The sequence below is a fragment of the Notolabrus celidotus genome, chromosome 18 (assembly GCF_009762535.1).
Source record: "Notolabrus celidotus isolate fNotCel1 chromosome 18, fNotCel1.pri, whole genome shotgun sequence".
NCBI classification, from domain to species: domain Eukaryota; kingdom Metazoa; phylum Chordata; class Actinopteri; order Labriformes; family Labridae; genus Notolabrus; species Notolabrus celidotus.
This window is the reverse complement of record NC_048289.1, coordinates 19,497,672-19,523,977: the sequence shown is the minus strand read 5'-3', so window position 1 is coordinate 19,523,977 and position 26,306 is coordinate 19,497,672. Positions and strand designations below refer to the sequence as shown.

At 40.5% G+C, this 26,306-nt stretch overlaps 2 protein-coding genes across 2 annotated transcripts; one reads left to right on the top strand and one right to left on the bottom strand.

The window, feature by feature from the left end:
• The first annotated feature begins 366 nt into the window (after positions 1–366).
• Positions 367–6,054, top strand: LOC117830307 (C1q-related factor-like). The gene is made up of 2 exons (XM_034708366.1): positions 367–1,020; positions 4,902–6,054. The coding sequence occupies exons 1-2, from the start codon at positions 385–387 to the stop codon at positions 5,079–5,081; spliced, it is 816 nt and encodes a 271-aa protein (XP_034564257.1). The 5' UTR covers positions 367–384; the 3' UTR covers positions 5,082–6,054.
• A 12,891-nt stretch (positions 6,055–18,945) lies between these two features.
• dcakd (dephospho-CoA kinase domain containing) lies at positions 18,946–25,982 on the bottom strand. The gene is made up of 5 exons (XM_034708503.1): positions 25,640–25,982; positions 23,582–23,708; positions 22,902–23,105; positions 20,472–20,559; positions 18,946–20,213 (listed from the first exon to the last, which is right to left on the bottom strand). Exons 2-5 carry the CDS (start codon positions 23,691–23,693, stop codon positions 19,928–19,930), a joined length of 690 nt encoding a protein of 229 aa, XP_034564394.1. The 5' UTR covers positions 23,694–23,708; positions 25,640–25,982; the 3' UTR covers positions 18,946–19,927.
• Positions 25,983–26,306: the final 324 nt, after the last annotated feature.

Genomic DNA, 26,306 nt, shown 5'->3' with positions numbered 1-26,306 from the left:
CCTCAGCCCTGACTCAGATTGTTGGTGAGTGTATGTTGCTCACTCTCTCCTCCCCTTGCGTCTTTTCTTTTTTTTTCTCACACGCCGTCTTACTCTCTCCCTCCTCCTCTCCTCTTACTCTCTCTCTTCACTCTCTCAATCCCTCTCTCCTTTTGATCACTTCAGTCCTTTGCTCCACTCTCCTTTACTCCTACACTGCTCTGTCACTCACTCATACCAGCTCTCCATCTCCACCAACACAGATCTTCAGTGTCTGCGTTTTGCCAGGTGGACGCACTCCCCACAGTCACCATTTCCACTCCGGAGAGTTCCACGGTGGCTGCGCAGCCCCTTCCCCGGCTGAGCATCGGGCGGAAGACCCTGGTGGCAGCTGCCGTGGGGGTCATGCTGGTCCTAGTGCTGGTGGTCCTCATCCCTGTGCTGGTCAGTTCTGTTGGCACAGGTGGAGCGGACGACAGCTCGAGCCACTTTGAGATGCTGGGTACCTGCCGCATGGTTTGTGACCCCTTCCCCAGCACGGGCACAACAGGCACAGGAACAGATACAGCAACCACAGGCCTACAGGTGGACAACGACGCGGATCTTAGTGATCACAGTATAGGCCCACCCCTGCCTACTTACAGTGCTCACGGCCCACAAGGAAAACCAGGACGTCCCGGCAAGCCTGGACCCCCGGGACCACCTGGAGAGCCTGGTCCACCTGGCCCTAAGGGACCACCAGGAGATGGTGTGGACATTGTACGGACAGGGATTCTAGGTTTAGGGGGGAAAGGGTCAGTTAGCACTACGACCTACAACACTTCACCTCGGGTGGCTTTCTATGCAGGACTACGAAACCCGCAAGAAGGTTACGATATTCTACGATTTGATGACGTGGTGACTAACATTGGCGGGAACTTTGAGGGCGCAACGGGGAAGTTCACCTGTAAAATCCCTGGAACGTACTTTTTCATCTACAATGTGCTGATGAGGGGAGGAGATGGTACCAGCATGTGGGCTGACTTGATCAAGAATGGTCTGGTGGGTGAGACTTGCAACTTAAAAAACCTACCCAAAACACTAACACTGAAAAAATTGGCTGTCTTATAATACTGTTGAATTTTCTTTTCCAGTAGTGATTCTGATGCCTAGACTTGAGCATTGGCCTATATAGAGAACCCTTCTGATACATGGGATGAAAAATTAGCATTACTTTAATCAAAAAGGGCTGTTTGCTAAAATGTTGATAGCTCTGACTAACGTCACGATGTCTGCTAGCACAGTGTTGTGGTCGTTTGGTATCATGACGAGATAATTTACCAGAAATCAGTAAATTTTTTTGGAAGGCTTATTTGTCATAGTAAGGGACCTGTGCACACTAATAAATACCCAATACAGCTTTATAGGCAGTAATAGGGGCCGATGCTGAAATTGGTATCCAAACAATTCTAGTGTCTGATTTAACAAGTTAAAAAAACAACTTAAATTATGGGGTTACAAATAGTGTAGAATCACTGACATAATGAACCCTGACTCATACATTAAAAGGAACCAACATCAATATGCTCAGGAAGCAGTGTAACCAGTGTACAGGCAGTCTAAATTGAGTAGTCATGCATTCATGTGGATAGTGATTTCAGGTCTGTCTTGGTCTGGTGTTATAGCCCAGTATAATGACAATTCATAGTGGCATGCTGCCACATTGTGTATCTCTGCATATTACACATCTGATGATGTACACGTTGAAGTGAGTGGAAGAAGTGCAGCGCTATCTCAACTCTGCACACATCAGAACACAGCCCGGGGTAGAGGCTAGTTCAAAGCTGGTGCCCTTTGAAATACAACAAACTTCATGGAGTCATGATGTGCTAGTGTGCGTTATCAGTGTGCCTGTCAGGCCCAGGCGCTTCACTCTCAAATCATGATATTTGCTATATTCATGGATAATTTCGTAATGTCTTCAAAGCCCCAGGTGTAGACACTGATCAAACACCATTTAAATCTGAACCTTGATATTTCTCTGCAAACATCTCAGGCAGGCTGCTACAAGATGAACACAGAGTAAACAGAACACCACATACACCTGTACACTGTAATTTAATCCAATTCAAGGACCAAGCTGTAAATTATATCATCCTGTAGAACATGAAATCAGCTTTTATGATGAGTCTTTTATTGAGCTAAGGATTATATATTTTTTGGTGCCTCAAAAGATTTAGTTTATGTTTTGACAGCTTCAAAATGTTAAGCATTTGTCCAGTATTGTCCCTGGGTAACAAAAGACCTTAAACTGCATCAAAGAAATAAATCAACTCATCTTTAGACAGATTTTTAACAAAACAGTTAAAGTCTCAAAAATATAGTCATCTTATATTTCATTGTGCATCTATCACAGTAATGACAATGTTTTTCACTAAAAGTCACCCACACTCTTTCCCACTCCTCATCCTAATGCTGTAACACTACATTGTGTAAAACAAAATAATGTGTCCAACCACACATACAACCACAGTTTTAAAAGAGCACAAAACAGCTAATTAAATGTAAAAAAAATTGGCAGAAAATAACTAATTAATTGGTATAAATCAAAAGGGATCTAATTAAATGAGTGGTACTTTTATGGTCCATTAAACCTGCCTACTTACCGGAGACACAAATGTTGGCTCGATACTTAAATCATACTGATTCACCTGTTGGCAGACTCCTGCCTAATGCTTACTTCTTGATGCTGCCTCCTTCAGATTGCATCCTCTCCGCTGCAGTCTTTTTTCCTCTGAGTGAATTGATACTGTGCAAAATGATGCACACAAACATACGTATAAAGTTATATTCTACTTGTATTGAAACGATCGAGAATTTTTCTAAAGCGGCTGTGATCTCAGGCTATGAAACCTAATGAAACCCTTGATAGTTGGCATCCTTGATGTGGGCACGAATTCCTCTAAAGGAATGTAAGTATGAGGGTCAGTTGCTGGACTAGACGCCCAATGTCCAGAGGCGATAGATAGACCTTGGTACATTAGTTGCAGGTTACTCATTGGATGTAAGTCTGCCCCTACTCTCTTCGCACCACATGTCCTGTCTTTTATCAGCTGGCCTGCTTATAAAAGGCAATAAAAGCCCAAAAATATCTAAGAAAGAAGAATGTCAAGCCTCTTAAAATTTGGTCAAATCCTATGCAAGCACATCTGATATAACCAAACACTTGAATGCTCCCTTTGTGGTTAACGAAGGCAAATTAAGAACAAAAACACTCAAACGTGATTAAAATATCTTCATAATGATACCACTTTGCGCTCACTTACATAAGGTGCATCTCGACCAAGAGTTCCGGGGTCTTTTAGCTCCCAGAACTACTTTCCCCGGAACTAAAAGGCTCCTGTGCCCCCGCTGTTGTCTGCGTTTCGACCGCAGGCTGAAGTCCCGGTAGATTGTGCAAATCAGGCCAGTGACGTATGGAGAAAAAATTATATAAAATAATATTTTGAAATCTTAATAAAAAACTAAACTAGTATGCATTCCCAGGAACTTCCTCTGTGTTTCGACAACTGTGTAAACTCCACAAACACTTTTACGTTCAACCGAAAGTCCCAGGACCTTTGAAAAGTACTACCCCCCAAGCAGGGGCTTTTCAGGAAGGAGATTATCTACCCCTGAACTAAGTTTAGACCCTGGTTCCTCCAGTCGAAACGCACGTAGTTCAGGGGGAAAGTCCCTGCGGTCAAAAAACGCCTATATGGAGCCCCAAAAGGAAAACATGTGCACTGGGATAGGCAGGTAACCCACCTTTTGCCAAATGACAGCTGGAACAGGCTCTAGCCCTACGCGACCCCAAATGAGATAAGCGGCATAGATAACGGACGGCTGGATGGCTGGATGGCTGGATGGCTGGATGGCTGGATGGCTGGATGGCTGGATGGATGGATGGATGGATGGATGGATGGAAGCAAAAAGTAGTGTTGGGCTGCTTTAGCTTCTGTATCCGGTCCTCCCTTGTATAAACAAAATGACCAAAGTCCTGATAAAAGGTAGACCGTGCAGGTGAATGTATTATTTTGTCAGTGTAGGACATCAGGCTCCTCTAGCAGTACTGAGTTTGGACACAGGAAGCTGTCATCTGGAGCTCAACCTTTACTTTCAGACCCTGCAGCCTTTTGTATGTAAACTACCCTACTCCCTTTGGACTAATTAGACCTCCATATTCTTAAGAAAGTTTTTAACTTTACAGAAAAATGTAGCCACAAACAGGTTAAAGCAGTGCAAACCCTTTGAAGGTTAGCCTAGTGAAGTCGCAGAGTAATATCAAACCTGGCAACCCAGATCATGAAGCATTATCTAACCCTTAAGTGGGAATAAGTCCTTCTAGTTGTGCTTCTAACACCTTCTGTAATTACTCCTTGTTGATGCGATGACTCTCATATTCGGTATAACGTGGTATTTTTAGTGTTCCAACCAAAAAAAAAAAGAAAAAAAGGTGAATGTAGAGCACGAGGCAAAGGGGATAGTATGCTCACACATCCTTCCTCAGAGGCAGACTGACTCAAACCTGACCCTTTCAGTTGAGTCATGGGAGGAAAACACGATATTTACCACAAGGGACACACTTAAGAAAAAGTCTCAGATACAGTCCACAGTTCTCGTGTTCTGCCCTCACAATAAGGTGCTTCATTTCAACGTATATATGAAAAAAGAGGCAGCACTTGGTTTGATTATGTTTTGTGTATTGATTTCAGATTTTGTTCCATCATCCATGTCTGTAACATCCTCTAAATATGGACCTTTTTTTCATCATAGATTTTAAGATTTACATAATGAGTGCTCATGGGGTGATATCTAGAAGTGAAGTCACGAAATATAACAAACCTTCCAAGTAAATATTTACCTTCCTCTTCCTCTCCTCTGTCCTGTGTGTCACATTCCAGGTCAGAGCCAGCGCCATCGCCCAAGACCAGGACCAGAGTTATGACTATGCCAGCAACAGTGTCATCCTCCATTTGGATGCAGGCGATGAGGTTTTCATAAAACTGGATGGGGGCAAAGCTCACGGAGGCAACAGCAACAAATACAGCACCTTCTCAGGGTTCATCCTCTATGCCGACTGAGGAGGAGGACAGGGCATTCGCTTCCTGACTTTAGCTCTTCGCTGTAAGGTTGACATTGCCCTTAGCCACTCATCCACAGTCAGATTGAGTATTTATTTACAGATGTTTGAGGTCAGTACTGATACTGTGACTAATGCTGTGGATCTGTGGTTATGGGTAACCGTCCACCTCCTCATCCATACGTTTCATTGTGAACAAGGGTGCCTAATGCCGCGAGGGGTGAGGGACGTGAGCGGCGAAAAACAGTGACAGTCACCGCCGTGTGTCACGCTAAGGTGCAGTTAACAGTCTTGACAGTGCAGAAGCCTCGCCATCATTTTTTGAGCTGTCATGTCAATTTCAAGTGTGGGAATACAACAGTTGTGGCGACTGCAGTGTTTGTAAACGTGCTGTTAAGGTTCAAAATGGGATTATGTTGTGTTAATTTCTGTTGGTGTGATAAAATGTTGTGCTTGAGGAGATGTTTTTTTTGTTTGGAAAAATGCGGAATTGTCAAACATGTGGTGCCAAATTGAGATTACGCTTGTTATGAATGAAAGACTGCCACAAAATGTACTGTGTCTCTGAGTGAAAATGTGCAATATCATGTAATTTCAACATTTGGCATATGCTTGTGTACATACTGTAAGTTTGATATTGAATCTTGTGTCTGAACACAGTCAAAGTATTGTACAAAAACACCCAATTGTGTGTTTGTTAAGAATCCTGCCGTTGATATATAGGTGTACACTTGTGTAATAGTTTATGTGCTCATTTGTTGAAATTGATTTATCTTCTTCATGCATGCACCTGTTAAAATGTTCTGTATGTTTGCACTATTGAAAAAGACAAATACAGTGATTTTAAACAACGTTGGGATATGATCTGAAGGAAAATCTGTTGCTGTTGCTTTTTCATTAAAACATGTTTTTCTTGCACATTATGTTTGCTTCATGTCACTCACCTCATCTACTTCTCTATCTGCTGGTTTTATCCCTCCGTTTTCCAGTCAAACCAGCTTTTAGCTCTGCAAATGTTACACGCAAGAGAGCCAGCAAGAGGCAATCAACGCTGGGATGATCACTGGGGGAAAAGGAGAGGAAATCACAGCTGTGTTAAATGCCAAGTGAAGCGGGAGATGATTGTGTTGCACAATCAAAGGAGAGATGTGGGGTTTTTTTAACCTCTAATGGGTGTGGAGACGATGAGATATAGCAAGGGAAAAAGTCAGGGGACGGGTGTTGGAACGTATCATGACAAAGCTTAGATCAGTGTCGGAAAGTAATCCAGGGCAAATTAGACTCTGCTGTGACGGCGACACAAGTGTCAGAGACAAGATAATAGCTCCAAGGCCCAAACTGTAAAAAGCTATATATTTATTTCTCTGTTTTCTTGAGAGCTCACTTTGATATTGTGAAATTCTTTGGACATCATTCGCCTTTGACACAGGCCGTGTAAGTTGTAAACTTGAAAAATAGTTGAGTTGGTGAACAAAAGTTTTGCGTGTCTGGAACTGTGGATATGAAAATGATGTAAAAAGGCATATTTAGTCATTCAAAGGTTACAAAACTGAAAATCATCCCAATGCTCAAAATGCCACATGGAGCTCAATTAAATTCAGCATTTTGTTTCGAGCTGGTGTTGATTGAAACAACTGTGTAGGGTAGGGCATCCCTGTTGTCTTTTTAACCACTCTATACAGTGAAGGCCATGAAGCCCTCTGGTCTGAACTTATGCAGCAGAATTCCTCCAGATACAATTAAGACTGAGGGTCCGTGCCTAAGCAGAGGTCACTCGAGCCACGGGGGCTGCTGAGCGTTTGCACAGGCTGTTTTCTCCTTGCAGGGTGTATGAGTGCATCGTCAAATTAGAGACCTCATGTCACAATGTCAAAGACAAACGCCTCCGGGTCTGCGAGAAACGGCTTTCACTGCTGAAAGTGCAGGAACTGGACATTGCACGAGAGTATGCAACATGTGGATTATTCCTTAAGTCGTCAAGAAGAAGCACAAACACAACAAAAACATTCTTATACATTAAGAGAAAAGCTATATGGAGACCCAAGATTGAGTTAGAAGTTCAACACTATTTACCCTCAAAATGTAAGAAGAACAGGAACATGAAAGACTATGAGCTAAGATCTATTTAAGCAAAAACTAATTATTGCATCATATTGCATTGATAAAAAGGAAGCCCATATTTGGCATCTACCTTCCCTTTTCTAAGTCATTTACCAAGGTCAAAGGCAACGGGGGTTCGCCCAGAACCATCTGTGGAAACCTGTGTGTAGAGAAGTACCCTTGGCAGTCGCCCTGTTTGCCTCATCCTGAAAACTAGGTGATCCTTGCTCAAGCTATTGTGCTTGTGTAAGCGACACAAACCCCCCTCCTCAGGGGTGTCTGGTTTTGATCGTGACTTTAGCTGAACAACCTCCCCAACAGGACACTCTGGGGCCGGTGTTTTATTTAAGTGATGAAACATCATCACAGCTGTGTGCGACGGTGGAACCTTTTGACTCATATTTCATCTTACGTTGTCGCTGACTTTAAGCAGGTCCAGGGTATGAAGATAAGCGTTCCTCTGAGAAGTGCTGTAAGCTGCTTTTTGTTGACGTAAGCTTCGTCTCTTGGACTCGGCTGTGTTGGGAAATTTTGAGATTTTCTACTGTACCTCTTTTCATCATGTTTAAGTAGAGGGATTTGTAAGATTATGTCTCCTCTGCTGACTTGTTTTAATTAGGTAATCTCCATTGTATACACGTACGTAACTACAGGAAATTTAGATTCACTAACTCTCGCCCACTCCCTATCAGTAAACAGGGATGGCTTCGGCTTGACATTTTGCAGGGGCCAATTGGTGAGATGTGAGGCTTATCAGGCTACAACAGTATGCAAGTGCGTGATTATAGGTCTCTGTGTGTGTGTTTGGGTCAGTGTACAAGCGACAGTGTGTGTTTAGTCTCACTACAAGACAGGAGGATACTTGTCTTGTGGAGAAAACCTCCACTGAAGAGTCTGAAGTGATGTTAATGAGCCCTTGAAGTTGTTATCTTGAACATTACCACTTAACTCACCAGGGGTGGGTTCCAAATTAGAGATAGATGCTTCAATTGTTGAGCTAAATTGCCCTTTGTGCTCATGTTCATTTCCTCCCACTAAAGTACAGCCACCTGCCCACACTTACATGCTCAAATGGGTTTACTTGAGTGAGCATGCACCTAGGAAGATGTTTTCTGAGACTGTAACCCAAAGACAACACAAACCTCAATTTGGCAGCACAAATGGTCCCACATGCCTTTATTAAGTCATACTAATACTTTTCACATGGAACAAACAGGAAGCAAAAACTGAAGCAAACAAAAATGCTGCTGTCGAGCCAGTGTGACGTAAAGAGGCGGAGTTTGAGCCTCCTAGAAAACAGCTACAGTGTTCCCGCAGTCAGTTGTGCCTCTCATTGAAAGACTCGTAATCTAAATATCTTCAAAATTGCTGCGTTAGAAAAAAATTCACCCCACGTACAGTGTGAGACGATCGAGAAATGAGCTATCCAGACTACACTCGTCTTTTGTACCAGGCTGTAAACATGTTTATTTCTGCTGTACAGATCGTCTTTGTTGAATTGGTGTAAGTGGTTTCTGGTACTTCCGGAGCCAGCCTCAAGCGGATCCTCGATGAACTGCAGTTTTTAGCACTTCCGCATTGGACTCATATTTTTTGACCGGAGGTTGCCACTTGGTGTATACAGAGAATAAATACAATAGATATTTCTTTAAAGCTGCTGTGAGGAACTTTTGTTTTGTATCGATTCTGGCGCCCCCTTGTGGACAAAGTGATGCCTCTTATCTCTTGTCCTAAACATGCAAAAGTAGTGTTTTTAACAAAAAACTCACCCTGTTGTCTTTTGACAGTCAACTTTATCAGGCAATGTGATTATTTTCCATGAAAACAGTCAAATAAAGGCTGTTTCTGAAGCAAGATGTCCATCATCTGGTCTGACACCTACCCCCTCAGGGCGGTTTCAGGCATTAAAAATGACAACAGAGAAGGTCTCAGTGTTGCTGCTGATGGTCTTGTTTGCTATTGAAGGTCATAAAGAGGCATCAGTATCATTTTCAGTCTGTTTCTCAGCCAGTTCAAAACTCCTCACAGGGCCTTTAACTATCCAGTTTAAGAGTAAATCCTAATTCAAAAGAACTCAAATACTACATCCATATGTTATACAGTCTATGGTATACACTGACCATGTTTCACAAAGAGTTAAACCCTTTAGCTGTTAAAGTATTGCACTGGGTTTGGATTGTTACCCAGTATTAGATCACAGGGAGGTGCTATGTTAAACGAGAAATGATATATTTTTCTTGAATTTCAGTGCTAAATGTCATTAAAAAATGAAGTAGTTTATCTATTTAAGTCAGCATGCTTCATGAAGGACTCATGGCTGGAGGATTACCTTGACCTGCTAAATATGGAGAGAGCTGCTGGTCTCTTAAAAGACTTTGACTGAGGTCTGAGTGGGCTCTGGGATATTGTCAGGAGAGGTCTGGGTTAAGAGCTTTGCATTGTAATTATGTGTTCATGGTCCTCTGCAAGGTGACTCTTCCTTATTGTTATCTACCTGCTGCTGTTATAAATGCTATTCAGCCTCCTAGATGTTTTGTTGTGTACCTGAACTCACCCATCATGAATTGGTTATGAATTATAATGTACCCCCCACCCCCCCAACCCCCACCAGTGTCATGTCCAGTGTTGTGGTGTCTCCTATTATATTGTATTTTTTTTTCCTATGTCTGTTTATGTTTTGTCTTATGTCTCTGTGTACTTGCACTTTTCAAAAATCTAAATAAAAAAAAATAAAAAAAATAAAAGTCAGCATCAAAGTAATTATTCTGACATTTACTGTATGTCAAGGGTTTGCAAGTATGTCATTGTGACAGTGTGAATTCATGGTTGGCAGTTGCATGCTTATGCATCACTGTTTATGGTAGGAATATTCCTTTTATGTAACAAGTCAACAGTCCTGTCATTTCAGTGAAGGAGGGCTCTGTTGACATGGAAACATGGCATACAGCATGTCCTGAAAAATCTCAATGAAAACAATAAAAGGCATGATTACAAGAGCTAGAAGGTGGTGACTGAGCTGTGTGAGACTTTCAGACTTGTTTGTATTGTTCAGAGGACAATAGTCTAATCAGTTCCTGCTGTTTTATCCTCAGTTTGTTCAGCTGAGTGGCATATTGGTCAGAAAAGCCAGAAGGGGGGTATGGTATTCGTGTGAAGTTCTCTCAGCGCAGTTTTGCTTTTAACTGTCATTAAGTCGTTCTGCTCTTGTTTAAGAGCTGATTTGATATGATTTGCCAGATAATTACATAACATGCAAATGCCTGACTCTACAGTACAAGGGAGCAAAATGGGGAAATTGTGTTCACAGCAATATTCTGTTAATCCCATACAGTGATTGCGGTATGACATACTTTACAGTAATATCATGCTACCATTACTGCAGGGGGCACCTTGGGGTGACCCAAGGGACTGTTTGAAAATTTCCAAAACTCTGAAGGAGAGTTTTTGTGAAAGACTATCAACAAATTAGAGGCTTTGTGTCACATCCTGAACTGGAAATGATCCTTCATGCTTTTGTTTCATCCCGACTGGACTATTGTAATTCACTTTTCACCTGCCTCAGTAAGTCGCCCCTCCATCGTCTTCAATTAGTCCAGAACGCTGCTGCAAGGCTGTTGACCGAGTCCAGCCGGACAAGCCACATCACTCCAATTCTATCTTCCCTACATTGGCTTCCAGTTAAATTTAGGATTCATTTTAAGGTTCTTGTTTTTGTGTATAGAGCTCTGCGTGGTCAGGCTCCTGAATATATCGCCGACCTGCTCCACCCCTACCTCACCAGCAGGTCACTCAGGTCTTCTGACCAGGGCTTGCTGGTTGGCCCTCGAGCTCGTCTAAGGACAAAAGGTGACCGTGCGTTTGAAGTGGTGGCACAAACATTGTGGAACGCTCTTCCTGTAAATATTCATTCAGCTGTCTCTGTTGTCACTTTAAAAAAAAAATTTTTTTTTCTAAAGTTATATTTTTTGGGGCTTTTTTGCCTTTATTTTATAGGACAGCTGAGGAGAGACAGGAAATGTGGGGAGTAGAGAGCGGGGGACGACATGCAGGAAATGGTCGACCGGCCAGTAAAATCGAACTGGCGACACCTGCGACGAGGACTGTAGCCTCTGTACATGTGGCGCTTAGACCGCTAGGCCACCAGCGCCCCTTTAAAAAACTCTTAAAGACACATTTATTTAAACAGGCCTTCAACTTACCTTGTACAGACTAATGTTTTAACTATGCTATTGTCTGTTTCTTTAAATGTTTTATGATCTCTTTTTAAATTGAATATTTTGTTCTGTGAAGCACTTTGTGATTTTATTCTATGAAAGGTGCTATACTAAATAAAATTTACTTACTTACTTTTTTTCAAATGGAAAATTGAAAACCACAAAATACATTGGATTGCAGTCTGTAGAGAAGTTGTTACCCTATTTCATATCAGTGTTCTCGTGTTGTTTTTCTCTCAGCTTTAGAAGATGAGAAAAACAAGCTGTTGGAGTAATAATAAGAATAATAATAATAATAATAATAATAATAATAAGAAGAAGAAGAAGAAGAAGAAGAAGAAGAAGAAGAAGAAGAAGAAGAAGAAGAAGAAGAAGAAGAAGAAGAAGAAAGTTACTTTATTGATCCCCAAGAGGGAAATTACATTTTTTCACTCATGCTACTTTTGGACATGCTACACATACCGTTTTTTTTTTGTATATACATACTAATGCACACACATGCAGTGAACATGCTTAGGGAGAGATGTCAGAGTGAGGATACTGCCGTCAAAATAAGGCCACTTTGGGCCTGTTTCTATGAGAAGATCACCAATTAGTTTCAAAATCGGAGTGCCTTTAATTTGTTGTCTTTAAAAAGAACTCTGTGGCATATTTTTTACCTAAAAGGTAGACAACATGAAAGTACGCAATAGAGGATGTAAGACAGATATAACTGCAAGATTATGCGCACTTCGGTGAATAATGTTACCATTGCGTGGGTGCACTACCCCTTGTCCAAGCCCTCCTTGGGAGAATATGACAGCATGCACCCCACCCCTTCTTCCCCATCTGATCTGGGGACTGTCCAGTGTGTCAGTGACTCAATTCCATCGTCCTTGTTCCCTCATGGCCCTGACTGAGCCCGGGCTAACACGTAGGGACAGGTTGAGTCATGTGGCCGGGGACGCTCCGCTGGCTTGTTGCCTGTCTCTTCACCTCACTGCACTCTCGTGGATGCAGCTTGACAAGGGGCTACGGAGGCGCTGCTATTGCCCCTTCCTCAGCATGACACCAGATGCCAGAGTTCAAGAGCACTACAGTGGTTACCGTTGCTCAAGCTTTTAGTTTACCCGCTGGTATTCAGATGCATTTGTGACCTGGTGTGAAGATAGGGAGTGGGTGCTAGAGTGAACATGTATGGGTTTTTTTATCCTTTCTCATAATGAAGATTTGTGCATTTCAACAATAATCAAAACCTGAAATTGTATCTTTAAGAAATTATCCTCATCAGCAAGTACCTCTTAAATTCTCATTTAGGATAATTAAGTATTCAAACTGAAATATTATCCTCTGTGGAAGCTAAAGATCATATATATGATTAGAATTTCACGATACGTGTATCGATGTATGGGTATTTTTTGAAAGTGCACGTTCTCTGTTTAACATTCCTCTGGCACAATCTTCGGTCAGATGTTTCCTCCCTAACAAAGCCTCAGTTACAGTATGTTACAATACAACATTGCAGGTTACAGTATGGTTTGGAGGGATGTGGTATGATACTACTTGATATGATATGATGCCACATCAGAGCAAGCAGATATAAAAGTAATCGCTTCAAGCTCTCCTTCCTCCCTGCTTCCATCTCTCTACTCAACAAACAATCTGCACCAACATAACACCCTTGTATGAGGGTTCACTTACTCTGCACTAACGTTCATATGATGTTGCTTTTTTACTGCCACATTGGTATCTTATTGTTATTTATTGTATTACTGGTATTGTTGTGTCATTGGTATGCCTCAGTGACATGGTTTCTTATCTTGACAGTTGGCATGTTATTGTATGTTGGTATGTTGAATGAATGTATTGTTTGTGAGCAACACTGCACTTATGTCCACAACAAATTTCCCCCCGGGGACAATAAAGTTCATCTTATCTTTATCTTATCTTATCTTATATAGGGATATCGCGATATAGAAGTATCTTGATACAATAACATTGTGATAAGTCCACAATATTTGTTGCAATATTTTCAAAACGGTACAGTACAATATAGTACAGCATAATAAGAGACGGTAAGATACTATACGGTATTGTATGATCCCTACAGTACAATACAAAATGATACAGTGCAATTCAGTACCAAGCCATACAATACGATACAACAAAGTATGTTGTGAAATAATGTGGTAAGATACAACATTATTAGAAATGAAAAAAACAATATGACAAGATAAGATATGATACAACATGGAAGGATGAAGTAGGGTATGATATGTACGTATTATATGATACTTAACGGAATGGATATGAGATACGCTGCAATATGATACATTGCGATACGATACGATTTGATACGATATGATACATTATGTTCTGATACGTTCTGATATTATACGTTACAATATGATACAAAACAAAATAATATGTTATGATAAATGTAACGATATGAAACATTATGATATGATACATTACGATATGATACATCAGGATATGATACAATATATGATCTATGAAACGATTTGATATGTATGAAAGGATATGTACGATACAATCATAGACTGTATAAATAATGGACGTAGTATCTGTGACGTCACCCATCTGTTCCTGAGCGCTGTTTTGAAGCCAATCGACGGCGGCAGCCATATAGGAAATGCAGAACTCAACCAGGCAGAGTGTGACGTAAAGAGGCGGAGTTTGAGCCTCCTAGCCAACAGCTATGTGTTTCTGACCAGAAGTCAAGTCAGTCATGTCCTTGTTTGGGCAAAAACTCGTAATCTTAATATCTTCTGAACCATCGCGTTAGAAAAAAAATCACCTACCGTTCAGTGTGCCGATAGAGAAATTAGCTACGTAGGGCCAAGCTGTTTTTTGAACCAGGCTGTAAACATGTTTATTAATGCTGCAAAGATCGTCTTTTTTGAATTGGTGTCTATGTGGTTTCCGATGTTTCTGCAGCCAGCCTCAAGCGGATTCTCAATGAATTGCAGTTTATAACACTTCCACATGGGCTTCATAGTTTGAGACCAGAGGTTGCCGCTTGGAGACAATACAATAACCTACATTACATTACTTCCTGTTAAGTTATGATACAATACGATACGATGCAATATGATGTAAAATGATGCCATAAAGTATGATGCACTAAATTGACACTGTAAGGAAATTAGTCTTGGATTCAAATGCTGCACACATTTCTCTCACTTGAAATAAGTAAATATAATCAATAAAAACAATCACAACAAACAACCTACAATAGTTATTTTTTTCAAGTTGTATTTTTGGACATTTTCATCTTTAATGGATAGGATAGCTGAAGAGTGACAGGAAACGTGGGGAGTAGCAATTTGGGGAAGATATTAGAGGTGTGAAAAAATATCGACAGGAATATATCCCAATGCTTTGACCTCCAATATGATATCGATATTTCAACTCTTAAAATTGATATTTTTGTAATAATAAAAATTCACATTTTAGCCAATTTCGAACTAAAATTCAACTTCAGTATTTCAAAAACAATAAAGTGGAAAAGTTGTTTTCAATCAAATAGTTTTAACTTAATTTGTCCTTTCAATTTTGAGTAATATTGTGTGATTTACATTTCCACCATCCCTATCTTTTTCTTAGTTAACTGTGTAGAATATCACGATATATCACAATATCATGATATCGCGATATATCGTGATACTAACGTATCGTGACCCAAGTATCGTGATGCATATTGTATCGTGAGGTTCTTGGCAATACACACCTCTAGAAGATATGCAGCAAATGGTCAAGGCTTAGAGTTGAACCTGTGACTGCTGCAACAAGGACCAAAACCTTCGTGTATGGGGTGCGTACGTAGATCGCTAGGCCAACCAGCCAACAAAATCTTAACAAAGAGGGACAGGTACCAAAATATCACATTACACATACTGCACATTACACTGAGGGATATTGCTCTTACACTCCCCATCCCCTGAATATGAATACTACAGTGTGTCTATAGCTGTGTATCTCATATATTTAAGTTGTTTTTACAGCCTCTGGTGAATACTCTAGGGTGTACTGTAGTTTTTGTAATAAAAAAGTTTATAAAAAAGTTTAAATTCACAGCGCTACTGACCGACGCAATACATTAAAAACTAGTTTGGCAATCAGTTATCTAGAATGAGAGCAAAGTTTCATGCAGAGCTATTTATTTTCCATGCCTTTGGTTAGCTGTTCTACCTTCCCCATCGGCAGGAGGAGGAGTGAATGAAGAAAAACCACTCAGACAGGAGATTCCAAAATGTCGACACACTGTGGTGCCGTAGGCCAGCTCTCTGAACATGATGGTGAGATTATAGAAGCCTTTACCCCCTGCCATCAGAAAATTATTTGCTCTGCTCCCGGTGAGGACCCACAGCACACAATAAAGCTGCTGGGTTGTGCTTGCATCCATGCACTCTAACAAAGTGTAGCGAAGCAACTTCAGACTTTCACCTTTTAGCTTGACACCTTCAGAAATTAAACTCAATTTATATTCAGACTGAGACTTCGCCACCCTCCTCTGCCCGGGGCATTCGCACTTGCCTGTACAGATATAGTCCTCCTTCCACGCTCTGCATCTGGCCTCTGTCTGTGTCAAAGGGAGAGACTGAGAAAAGGCACACTTGGAAATCACTGCTGAACAGCTGCCTGGCCCAGGAAGCCTGGTACCCCCGTGGATCCCGTTGAAGCCAGGTTATTACAAAAAGTATACTCAAGAATAGACTGTGTTCCTCACAATGGCTGTGACTGATGGACAACCATGGATTTATCATGTTACTGTGTGACTGTTTTTCATGTGTATAACAGACTACATTGTGTTCGTAGATGCAATTCTTCATATTACATATGTATCAGAATGTGTAGCAATGCAGCCTTGGTTCACTGCCCCCCTCCCTCCTCTCTCTCTCCGCCCACCACAGCTTGAGTCACTTTGCATTAATTCTGCTGTTGCTTGATGAAAACAAAGAGCAGACTAGTAGGGGCGTTAGACAGGGCCAAGTGAGCCACACAGGCTAGTGGGACCTTAGTGCCAGGATGATGTCATCAGGCGCGCCTGTGGGCCTGAATCTTCATGCATAAGCTCTGATGTGGACAAGAGCAAGGACATCCCAGCTGACTATTATTACAAAGTCATTATTTTTCCCTCCTGAAGTCCTGCAGCGAACACATTTTCCTGAAGGATGTGACTTTTATAAGTGTGTTGCGTAACAGTGTTTGCTTTTGTTCATGTTCATTAGGCTTTTCTCTCATGTTCATTAGACTAGAGGGCAGAATCACAAAGCTCAGTAGATGGATTGAGAAGTTGATCAACTTAAAATGTATCAGCAACTTTTCTTCTACATTTGTTAATTTTTTTTTTTTTTTTTAAAGTTATATTTTTGGCCTTTTTGCCTATATTATATAGTATAGCTGAAGAGTGACAGGAAATGTGGGGAGTAGAGAGTGGGGGAAGACATGCAGGAAATGGTCGACCGGCCGGGAATCGAACCGGCGACCCCTGCGACGAGGACTGTAGCCTCTGTATGTGGGGCGCTTAGACCGCTAGGCCACCAGCGCCCCTAATTTTTGTTTTTTATTTTAGGAAAATATTTGCAGATTAAAGCCACTGAAATGAAAAAAAAAAATTGAAGACTTCAACTCAGGCTGGGGAAAAATTCTCACATGCCATACTTTTCATTACCTTGTGGTTAAAAAAAAGGATTTGCTTTAAATTTGTATTTGTTGAGGTCTAAATAAGAACTGTCTATTGGTTCTACTAATTCTTATTAGTTAGCCTCTTTTGAGGAATCTTTCTCAACTTGTGAAAATAGCTGCAAAGTTCTTTTTTCTTTACTCCGTCTGAAGTTGTTGTAGTGATGTCATGACGGTTGTTCTTTAAAGGATATTTGAAGAGTTCATTTCCAAAAACAGATATCTCCGTTTTTATAAATTTTCCAAAAACAAATTTCTTTTTAATATAGACTTTTTAATAAAGTTACACTTTTAAGATACCTCTGATTAGTAATGTCATTTTGACTTAGTCAAAGCAACCCAACTTCAATTGATTGATAATACCTAAAGCTAGTAACAGAAAAAAAAAAATTTGAAACATTTTTTTTAATTCTTTAAAAGTAAGTTCTGTTTTTGCAGCTGAACTCTTCATTTGTAATGTTAACTAAAATGTACACAACTGTTATAAAACAAATAAAAAATCTTGTAGCCAAAGTTACTTAAAGATGACTTGAACTTGGCATTATGTGAAATAAATTATTTTAAAATTTAAAATTTAGGGGCACTGGTTGCCTAGCGGGATAAGCGCATCTCATATACAGAGGCTACAGTCCTTGTTGCAGAGGTCACCTGTTTGACTCCCAGCCGCATTTGTTTGCTGCATGTCCTTTCCCCACTCTCTGATCCCCGTGTTTTCTGTCTCTCTTCAGATGTCCGATCAATTACAGCAAAAAAGCCCAAAAATATAACTCTAAGAAAACAAACTGAAAATTTGACTTTGATATATAATTAAAAAAAAAAAAAGATGACTCTTTTAAAGATTCACAAAATTAAATCTCTTATTTTACATCCCAGAATCTATGATGCAATTATACATTACTCTTATACAAGTAAACATTTCAGAATTATAAAATCTTTACTAAAATGTTATTTCTGAGAGTACGAACTTAAATTTCTCTTTGAATAAAACATCTCCTGTTTTTGTTGTGTCACGAAATCTGGTGCTATTACTTTCATGTTAAAGCTACTGTGGTGAACTTTGTGGTTATGTTGATTTTGGCGCCCCCTGTGGACAAAGTGGAAACATATTTATCTGATGATCTTGGCTTGACATGTGTAAGAAGTGTTTTCTTTTTTGCAACTAAATGTCTCACGATGAATCTTTGTTGTGAAAATCGCCTTGCCTAACATTTATCGCAGTACAGGTGGCAGACATTCAAAATAACAATATGGAAAGAAATATGTTTGATTTTGTAGGTCATAGGGAGACGTCAATACTGTTATCAGTCTATTTCATTACCAGCTAAAAACTCCTCACAGGAGATTTAAAGTCAGATTTAAAATGAGCAGAGGTAACTTCACTTCTCATGAAACTGTCCAAAGAAGATAAAACATATAAAGGTGCCTTTCGACCAAGAGTTCCGGGGTCTTTTAGTTCCCAGAACTACTTTACCCTGAACTAAAAGGTTCCTGTGCCCCCCCATTGTTGTCTTGTTATATTAAATAATATTTTGAAATCTTAATAAAAAACTAAACTAGTATGCATTCCCAGGAACTCCCTCTGTGTTTCAACAACTGTGTAAAGTCCACAAACACTGTTGCGTTCAACTGAAAGTCCCAGGACCTTTGAAAAGTACAACCCCCCAAGCAGGGGCTTGTCAGGGGGGAGATTATCTACCCCTGAACTAAATTTAGACCCTGGTTCCTCCGGTCGAAACACACGTAGTTCAGGGGAAAAGTCCCTAGTTCCGGGGTAAAGTTCCTGCGGTCGAAAAACATCCTTAACATTGACTGTAAGGCTACACCACATCTCAAATAATAGATTATCAAAAAAACAAACACCTTGAGGCCATTGGACAGTTATTATTTTAAAACAGTAGTTTGATCATTTATGATTCAGCTAAGCAGCTAATGTTACAAATCTTGTGTTTTAGTTACAAGTGAGTGTGACAAGAAACAAACAAAAAAATCAGGCTGGTTTATACAGACGGCAGCTTCAAGTGTAAGAAAATACAGTGATAAATATAAAGTCTGTTAATTCATGAAAATCCACGCTGCTCCCATTAAAAATGGATTGTCAGATACATTCTGCAATTAATCGGCATTACACAGGTCATAACATACAATCATGATATTTATACAACGCTTTAGGTCATTTCGTTACGCAACTTAAATCTCTATCAAAGAGGAATACTCAATTCAATTTAAAACAGATTCATGACTGGAGATAACGAGTATTTTTATTCTAACACTCCAGATGACAGTCTGTAAATAATGAGTGCATTAATCTGCACATGTATAGTTGTTAATACTGTGCAGCCTATATTGTTTTTGCACATACTTACAATCTTTGCAATTGCCCAACACCTCTAATTTCAAAAACTAAAAGGTCTAATAATAAAATCTCTTTGCTTTTTTTTTTTTTTTTACAATGTTAAGTTTGGACTTTGTGACTGAATGTTATGAGTTGTTTGAAAATAAAAAGTCTCAGCTGTTTTGAGGTCTTTAAACAGCGAGAACTGTTGAGAACATTAAGGAGCTCAGCACAGCAGCTAAGCTTCACAGGTACTGCCTTTGTGTTTTTAAGGTCTCTGAGTAAAACTGTCTGAATTGCACATGAAAACCCTTCCCACTAAACCACATATGTCAGTGCATGTTGTGTCAATAATGTGAGTCTGTGTTAACTGCCGCCAGAGCATGTCACCCCTCTGAGCTGTGGAGGTGGGTGCTGTGTAACTAATCTGACAGTAAATTGCATTGGTACCCTTTGCTTATGTTTACGCCCCTCTCTCTGGACCAAACTACTTCTCATCCCCTCACTTGTCCTCTGTTAGGACAACAGTATCTTAGCAGCATACAGCAGTATTCCACCCAGGCTGGCTGTGGCTGCGATAGCTATGACCCTCACTAAGAGGAAGTCCATGGAGTCCTCTAGCTTTGTGTGCAACTTCAGGACCTGTCGGTAGGCGTCCTCTCTGCTGCTTGAGTTCTCGATAACGTGATTGGCTAAGCCGCGCTTTTCGTTCAGCGGCATCTGAGCGGCCACGCGCTGCTCGGCCTGCTCCTGGGTCAGACCGTCCCTCTGCATCAGACGCTGCAGCTGAGTGGCAGGGTCACTGAAAAGGAACAGACAATGGAGGGTATTTATGGTGCAGCCAGAGTGTCTGTTAAAAAATCCAGAGGCGGTGAGTCATGACAATGAGGCACAGAGAGGGCGGGAGAGAGGTAACATGTAAGTCAAAAGACAGCACGTAATGGCCTCTTGCCAAAAACAAAGCCTACGAATGTTTAGTAACCTTAAACTTTTACACACAGAGTCCAAAAAGTAAGGCTGAAAAGTGATGGTGTAATGAAAGAAAATCACTTGTTCTTACCAGTAAACTACTACAGTGTGGTTTAGGAACTTAGTGAGGCGTCTAGTTTCAAAGAGAAGGGGCACATCCAGCACCACATAGCGGTACCCTGGGGACACAAAAGGGGACAAGACGAGATATCAACACACTTCAACTCCAACACAACAACACAAAACAAAGGTAACACAATTAAGACAAGTTTCTAGACTTGTTTCAACACTGACACATATTTGAAACGCTTCAGATAGAGCCTATATGTTGAATTGTGTATCTGCAAGAACACCAGTCAATAAAATGATTTCAGTATCCACTTGGTTTTCTTTGTCCACATTAGAAGTATATGCAGCAAAAATGTATCTTATGCTTACCCAAAGCAACTACTGTTTGAGTGTCATGGGAAAAAAAAGTTAGCTACGTGTAAAAAGGGTGAAGTTAGCCAAAGCAAGCTAAATGTTAATTAATTTAGAGTTTAAATAATTTTAATAGGTATATAAAAAAAAGCTTCCTGTTAGGAATCGTTTTTTCTCTAAAACACATTTGAAGGTTTTTTTTTTTGGCATGATGCTGCAGCTTGTCTCTAGGTGCTCAGCTCATTTGTTGGCGTGAAATTCCTCAGCGGCAACCTCCAGTGTGAAGTCAACACTATAAACTATAGTTCCTGGACTGACCACTTGAGACTCCCACACCTAGAAACAACCTTATTTAAATATTTATCAATTTTAACAGCAGAATTTAACATTTTTACAGCAGAATTTAACAATTTTACAACATAATTTAACATTTTTACAGCATAATTTAACAATTTTATAGCAGAATTTAACATTCTTTCAGCAGAATGTAACAATTTTATAGCATAATTTAACAATTTTATAGCATAATTTAACAATTTTATAGCACAATTTTACAATTCTATAGCAGATTTTTATATTTTTTCAGCATAATTTAACAATTTTATAGCAGAATTTAACATTTTTTAAGCAGAATTGAACAATTTTATTTCAGAATTTAACATTTTTTCAGCAGGATACGAAAAAGGTTTTGGTCTCTGTACCTCATTTCTTTATTCCAAACTGTACCAGGTTGAGGGTTTTTCTTAATAATGAACCGGCTTTGATTTCTATTAAAGCTCAATAAGGGGCGTGGCTGTTTTGACCTACAGGTGGGCACATTGTAGCTGTTTGCCAGACAGCAAGGCTGTGGCTTCAACTCCACCTCTTATACGGGACTTCGACCAGTCCGGTCTGGCTCCGATCTGCTGCGGTCTGGTTCCGTGCTCTCTCGGTCGTCAACACCCACCGGTTGTGTTTTCAGAACGAAGCTCGGAGCAGGACCGCCGGACAGCTGGAGTCATGTGATCGAGGTTTTCCTGCGGCAATCACTGAATCAAGGATTCTTCTCTTCCTCTCTTCATCCATGTTGTCTTTATCAGCCTCTGAAAACCTCTGACCTGTTGACTCCAGGCCTGCCTCCACTCTAAATGACATTTTTTGGTCATAGTAAAGTTAAAAATGATCTAATGAGAACACAGAGTGTTTTATTCTAAAAATTAACTGGGTTTTTATTTTGTTTTGGTGCCTGACTTCCTGTCCCGCTCCATCTGCTCTGTGCTGAATTGATGCGTCGTGCTCCGGCATCCAGCAAAAATAGAAGTCTTGCGTATCTGATCCGTTGCGTTCCGACCTCCCGGATCAGAGACGCAGCTGGAACGCAACGGAGCGGATCCAGTGGAAGTTAACACATTGACTAGAACAGAAACCTATCAGATCCGGTGCCATGACGGATTGGAGACGGACCGGACACGGATCTGGTGGAATTTGGCCTTTAGCCAGTTTCTAGCTCACCTGAAAGTGAGTTGGAGTCAGTTTTCCCAATATGGCGTATGCAATGTTTTGACTTCTTCAGAAACCAGTGGGTGACATCACTGAGACGACCTTTATGTTTTATACGGTCTGTGGGATTTCCTCAGCCAGGCCAACAAAGATAGCAGTAATATCACATCAGTTTAAGGTTAGGTGTCCACAGACAGTTCTGACTAAATCATATCAATATATATTTTTAAGGAGTTTCTTGGCAGAGGCCAGCTATTGAAATCGAAATAAAAAGACGATATCTCAACATCTTTTTGAGCGATGGGTCAGAAGTTTATCCTGAGGCACTTTCTCTAACTGAAACATAAAAATTGAAATAAGAGGGAGTCATCCCGGTTATGTTTTTTTAAAAGTTAAAGTTCATATTTTTAAAGAAAAAGAAACTTTTCACTCCTTTTATCACCTTCTACCTTATAAAACATTGAGAATATTCTCAAATCTTCCTCTCCTTGGCTCACAGAGAGCTTTGTGAGAGGCAGCCTAAGACCCTAAAGCCCATTGCCGCGCTGCCAAAACAGCCTTGGCTCGCTTTCAGTGAAGTATTCTCTGTTTCACTGTTAACCGATAACTGAGCCAAACTCACCCCTGAGAAAGTAGAACAGGATCTCTTTGAGCATTGCTTTATGTATCTCCGGGTGGGTGATGGAGTTCAGGAGCTTCCTCTTCTCCTCGTTGGCGAAGATGAGCTGACCCAGCTTCTGCCGGTCGATCTCCCCGTTCTCCAGGAGGATCTCTGGCCCGAAGTGGTAGACGATGCGGGAATAGGCAGGAGTGTTTGGCTCCACAACTGCAAGAAAAAGGCAACAATATTAGATTTTTTATTCTAGTTAGTTAGTATAAAGAGGTTAAAAAAACAGCAGGGAGGAAGAGAATATTTTAATCAATCTTTCGCCTCATGTCATATGTTTACTTGCAGATGCAGCTGTGTACTCTTCACCTACTTCAATGACCTTATTATCTCAACCACGCAGCTCAAACATGATCCCCGCCGTCAGCAGAGACGGCCGACATGATTAATGCCATCTCCCCGAGCGCTTGTCTTAATGAACCTCCTGCAGGCCCAGTGTTAATAAACAAAAGCTACAACAGAGGCCAATAGTGGAGGACATGTCTGCGAACCCTCATCTCCTAAACAGGGTCAATTCAACAGACATGTCTCCTTGAGGGACAACACAGTAGCTGGTTGACAGCGTTCAACAGGTATTTGTATTCATTTTGATAAGCTGAAAATTTTATCTGAGGAGGAGTAAAAGTATCACCGACCTTTCCTGGCAACAACATCAGCATCGATAATGGGGCACCCGAGCTCCCGCAGCATCGTGGATACAGTGCTCTTCCCTGAGGAAATACCTCCTGTAAGCCCCACCAGGAACATTTTGGAGAAAGGACACTGAAAGAGAAATGTCAGTATAGTCATGACACTGATACGGTTATTCTGAATTGTAAGAGCTAATCAAAAATTGATTTAAAAAAATGGCAGATAGCAGATAAATGTGGAAAAATCTTAAAAATATCCTGGCACCTCTTACAAGTAGGGTTGCCAACTGTCCTGTATCAGCCGGGACATCCCATATATTGGGCTAAATTGGTTTGTTTCATACTGGACCTAGATTTTCCCGTATATAAGATAAGATAAGATAAGATAAGATAAGATAAGATACTCCTTTATTCATCCCACAATGGGGAAATTCACGGAGTTACAGCAGCAAACAAGAAGGTGTACAGTGCAAGAATTCCAACAAGAACATATATAGAGGGGCGTTGGTGGCCTAGCAGTCTAAGCGCCCCACATACAGAGGCTACGGTCCTCGTCGCAGGGGTCGCCAGTTCGATTCCCGGCCTGTCGACCATCTCCTGCATGTCTTCCCCCACTCTCTACTCCCCACATTTCCTGTCTCCCTTCAGTTGTACTATCAAATAAAGGCAAAAAAGGCAAAAAAAAAGATAAAAAATGAATAAGCAAAAAAGGACTATTGACTATATTGACTATTAACTCTTGTAAATACAGCAGACTGCACTCTATAGATCCTAGATCAGATAAAACCACAGTTGCAGATCATGTGCCAATCACACCGCCTGTCATCCAATCAGAGGCCCCCTTGCCTGCATCAGTTGTATACAGCGCAAATGCACCAAGTCCTGCGAAAAAAGTGTGGAGTGGATTTTCTCTCTGATGGTCATTAAATGGTCAGACTCAAGAAACAGATGCAGCACAGAGCTGATCAAAACTTCAAATATCTGTAAACTGTGACTTGTCATGTAAGGACTTCTCTCTGTCACCCCCTCTCGCTCCCTCAGGTCTTCCTCCTCCCTCCACCTCTCTGTGCCCCCCTGCCTGTCTCAGCACCATGGGGAGCAGAGCTTTCAGTCGCATCAGACATCAGAAATATTGACTCTCTACCCCTCTTCAAATCAAAACTCGAAAACCCATCTGTTTCAATCTGCATTCTCTGTTTAATTTCCACTGCTTCATTTTTAACTTGGTGTTACTTTGCTTATTGTTTTTATTTATTTTTTTATTGTGTTATTTCATTTTTTGTGTTTTATCCCTCTGTAAAGTAGCCTTGAGTGTTAAGAAAGGCGCTTTTAAATGAAATGTATTATTATTATTATTATTTCTGTCTCTGCAAAATGAAAAAAGACTGCACAAGTCAGTCAAGAGCAGCACAAAGTATCCATGGAAAAAGTACATTTGGTGAGTCAAACTCCTCTTTTGCATTTCATTTTTCTTTTGCCTGTTTTTTTTTTTAAATGTAAAGAGGCAAATTGTGGTTCCTTTGAGGTTTATTCATATGAGGTTACATAATGATACAGTAAAGATTAAAGGGAATATACACACTTTCTGCATTTCCAGTGGAATCATGCTCACACCACCATGGCACCGAGCATCTGTCCCTTATTAAGCAGTGAGAAAGTTGGCAACCCTATTTACAAGTGAAACACAGAAATGCCTGGTTTGATGTCTTCTTTCTGTATGATCTGTGAACTTACAGTAATATAAGAGTTATTCAAATCTGAAACTAGCAGAACAAAGTGAAATAAAGTTACCCTTACTTTCTGCCTTATAGTACATCTCGGCCCTTGTGTTAAAATGTATAATACTCCCCAGAGGCTTCTGTAATTACACGCCCCCTGCTGTGGAGGTGTTTACTTACAGAGCATGTGAAGTATGTCTGATTTGACACACAGGGATATCACCTTTGAAGTTACCAAACACCAAAATAACCTCTGACTTCAGACTTTACAGCTAATTCTCTAACCCAGAAGAAAATGAATGGTGTCTTAATTATACATGTTTTGTTTCATGAGTGTGTTATTTACCTCGTTAACGAGTGGCACTCCTTAAATGAGCTGAGTACACAGTGGAAATCCACGAAGAGTAAAAAGTAGTTTTTGGTTGTTGCAGTAAACAAGCTAACGTTAGCACTAGTCTCTCTCAGGTCAGAGCGAAAACTGACGTACAAACGTATGACGTAGCAGCCATTCTCACTGCGTCAGGTAAGACGTACAGTCAGACTAAAAGGTTAAAGGCACATTTGTTGACGAACGATGATTTCTGCCACTTTGGCTTGTTCTAAACTGACTGCTAGCGACCTAGCTTCTTAGCTTGACGAACGCCACCGGAAAAACCTTCCGGGTTTTGTTTCCAGCTTCACAATAGTTCCGCCTAGCTTACAGTACTTAAAGTTCCCGTACAACCTAATGCTTCGAAACAGGTGGTGTAAAACAGGGGTTCCCAAAGTGTGGGTCGGGACCAGACTGTATAGGTCGGGACCCCCTGGGGGGGTCGTGAGATGTATTCCAGAATGTATTTTATTTTTTAAAGTTTCTTAAAAATATGTATTAGTATTATTATTTTTTTTTATTTACCTTGTTTTCTCAGGTTTATCTTCCTTTTTGTTTGTACTTTTAATTATTTTTATTTGTTTATTATTATTATTATTATTTATTTTTTTATTTATTTTATTTATTTTTTATTCTCTTTGTT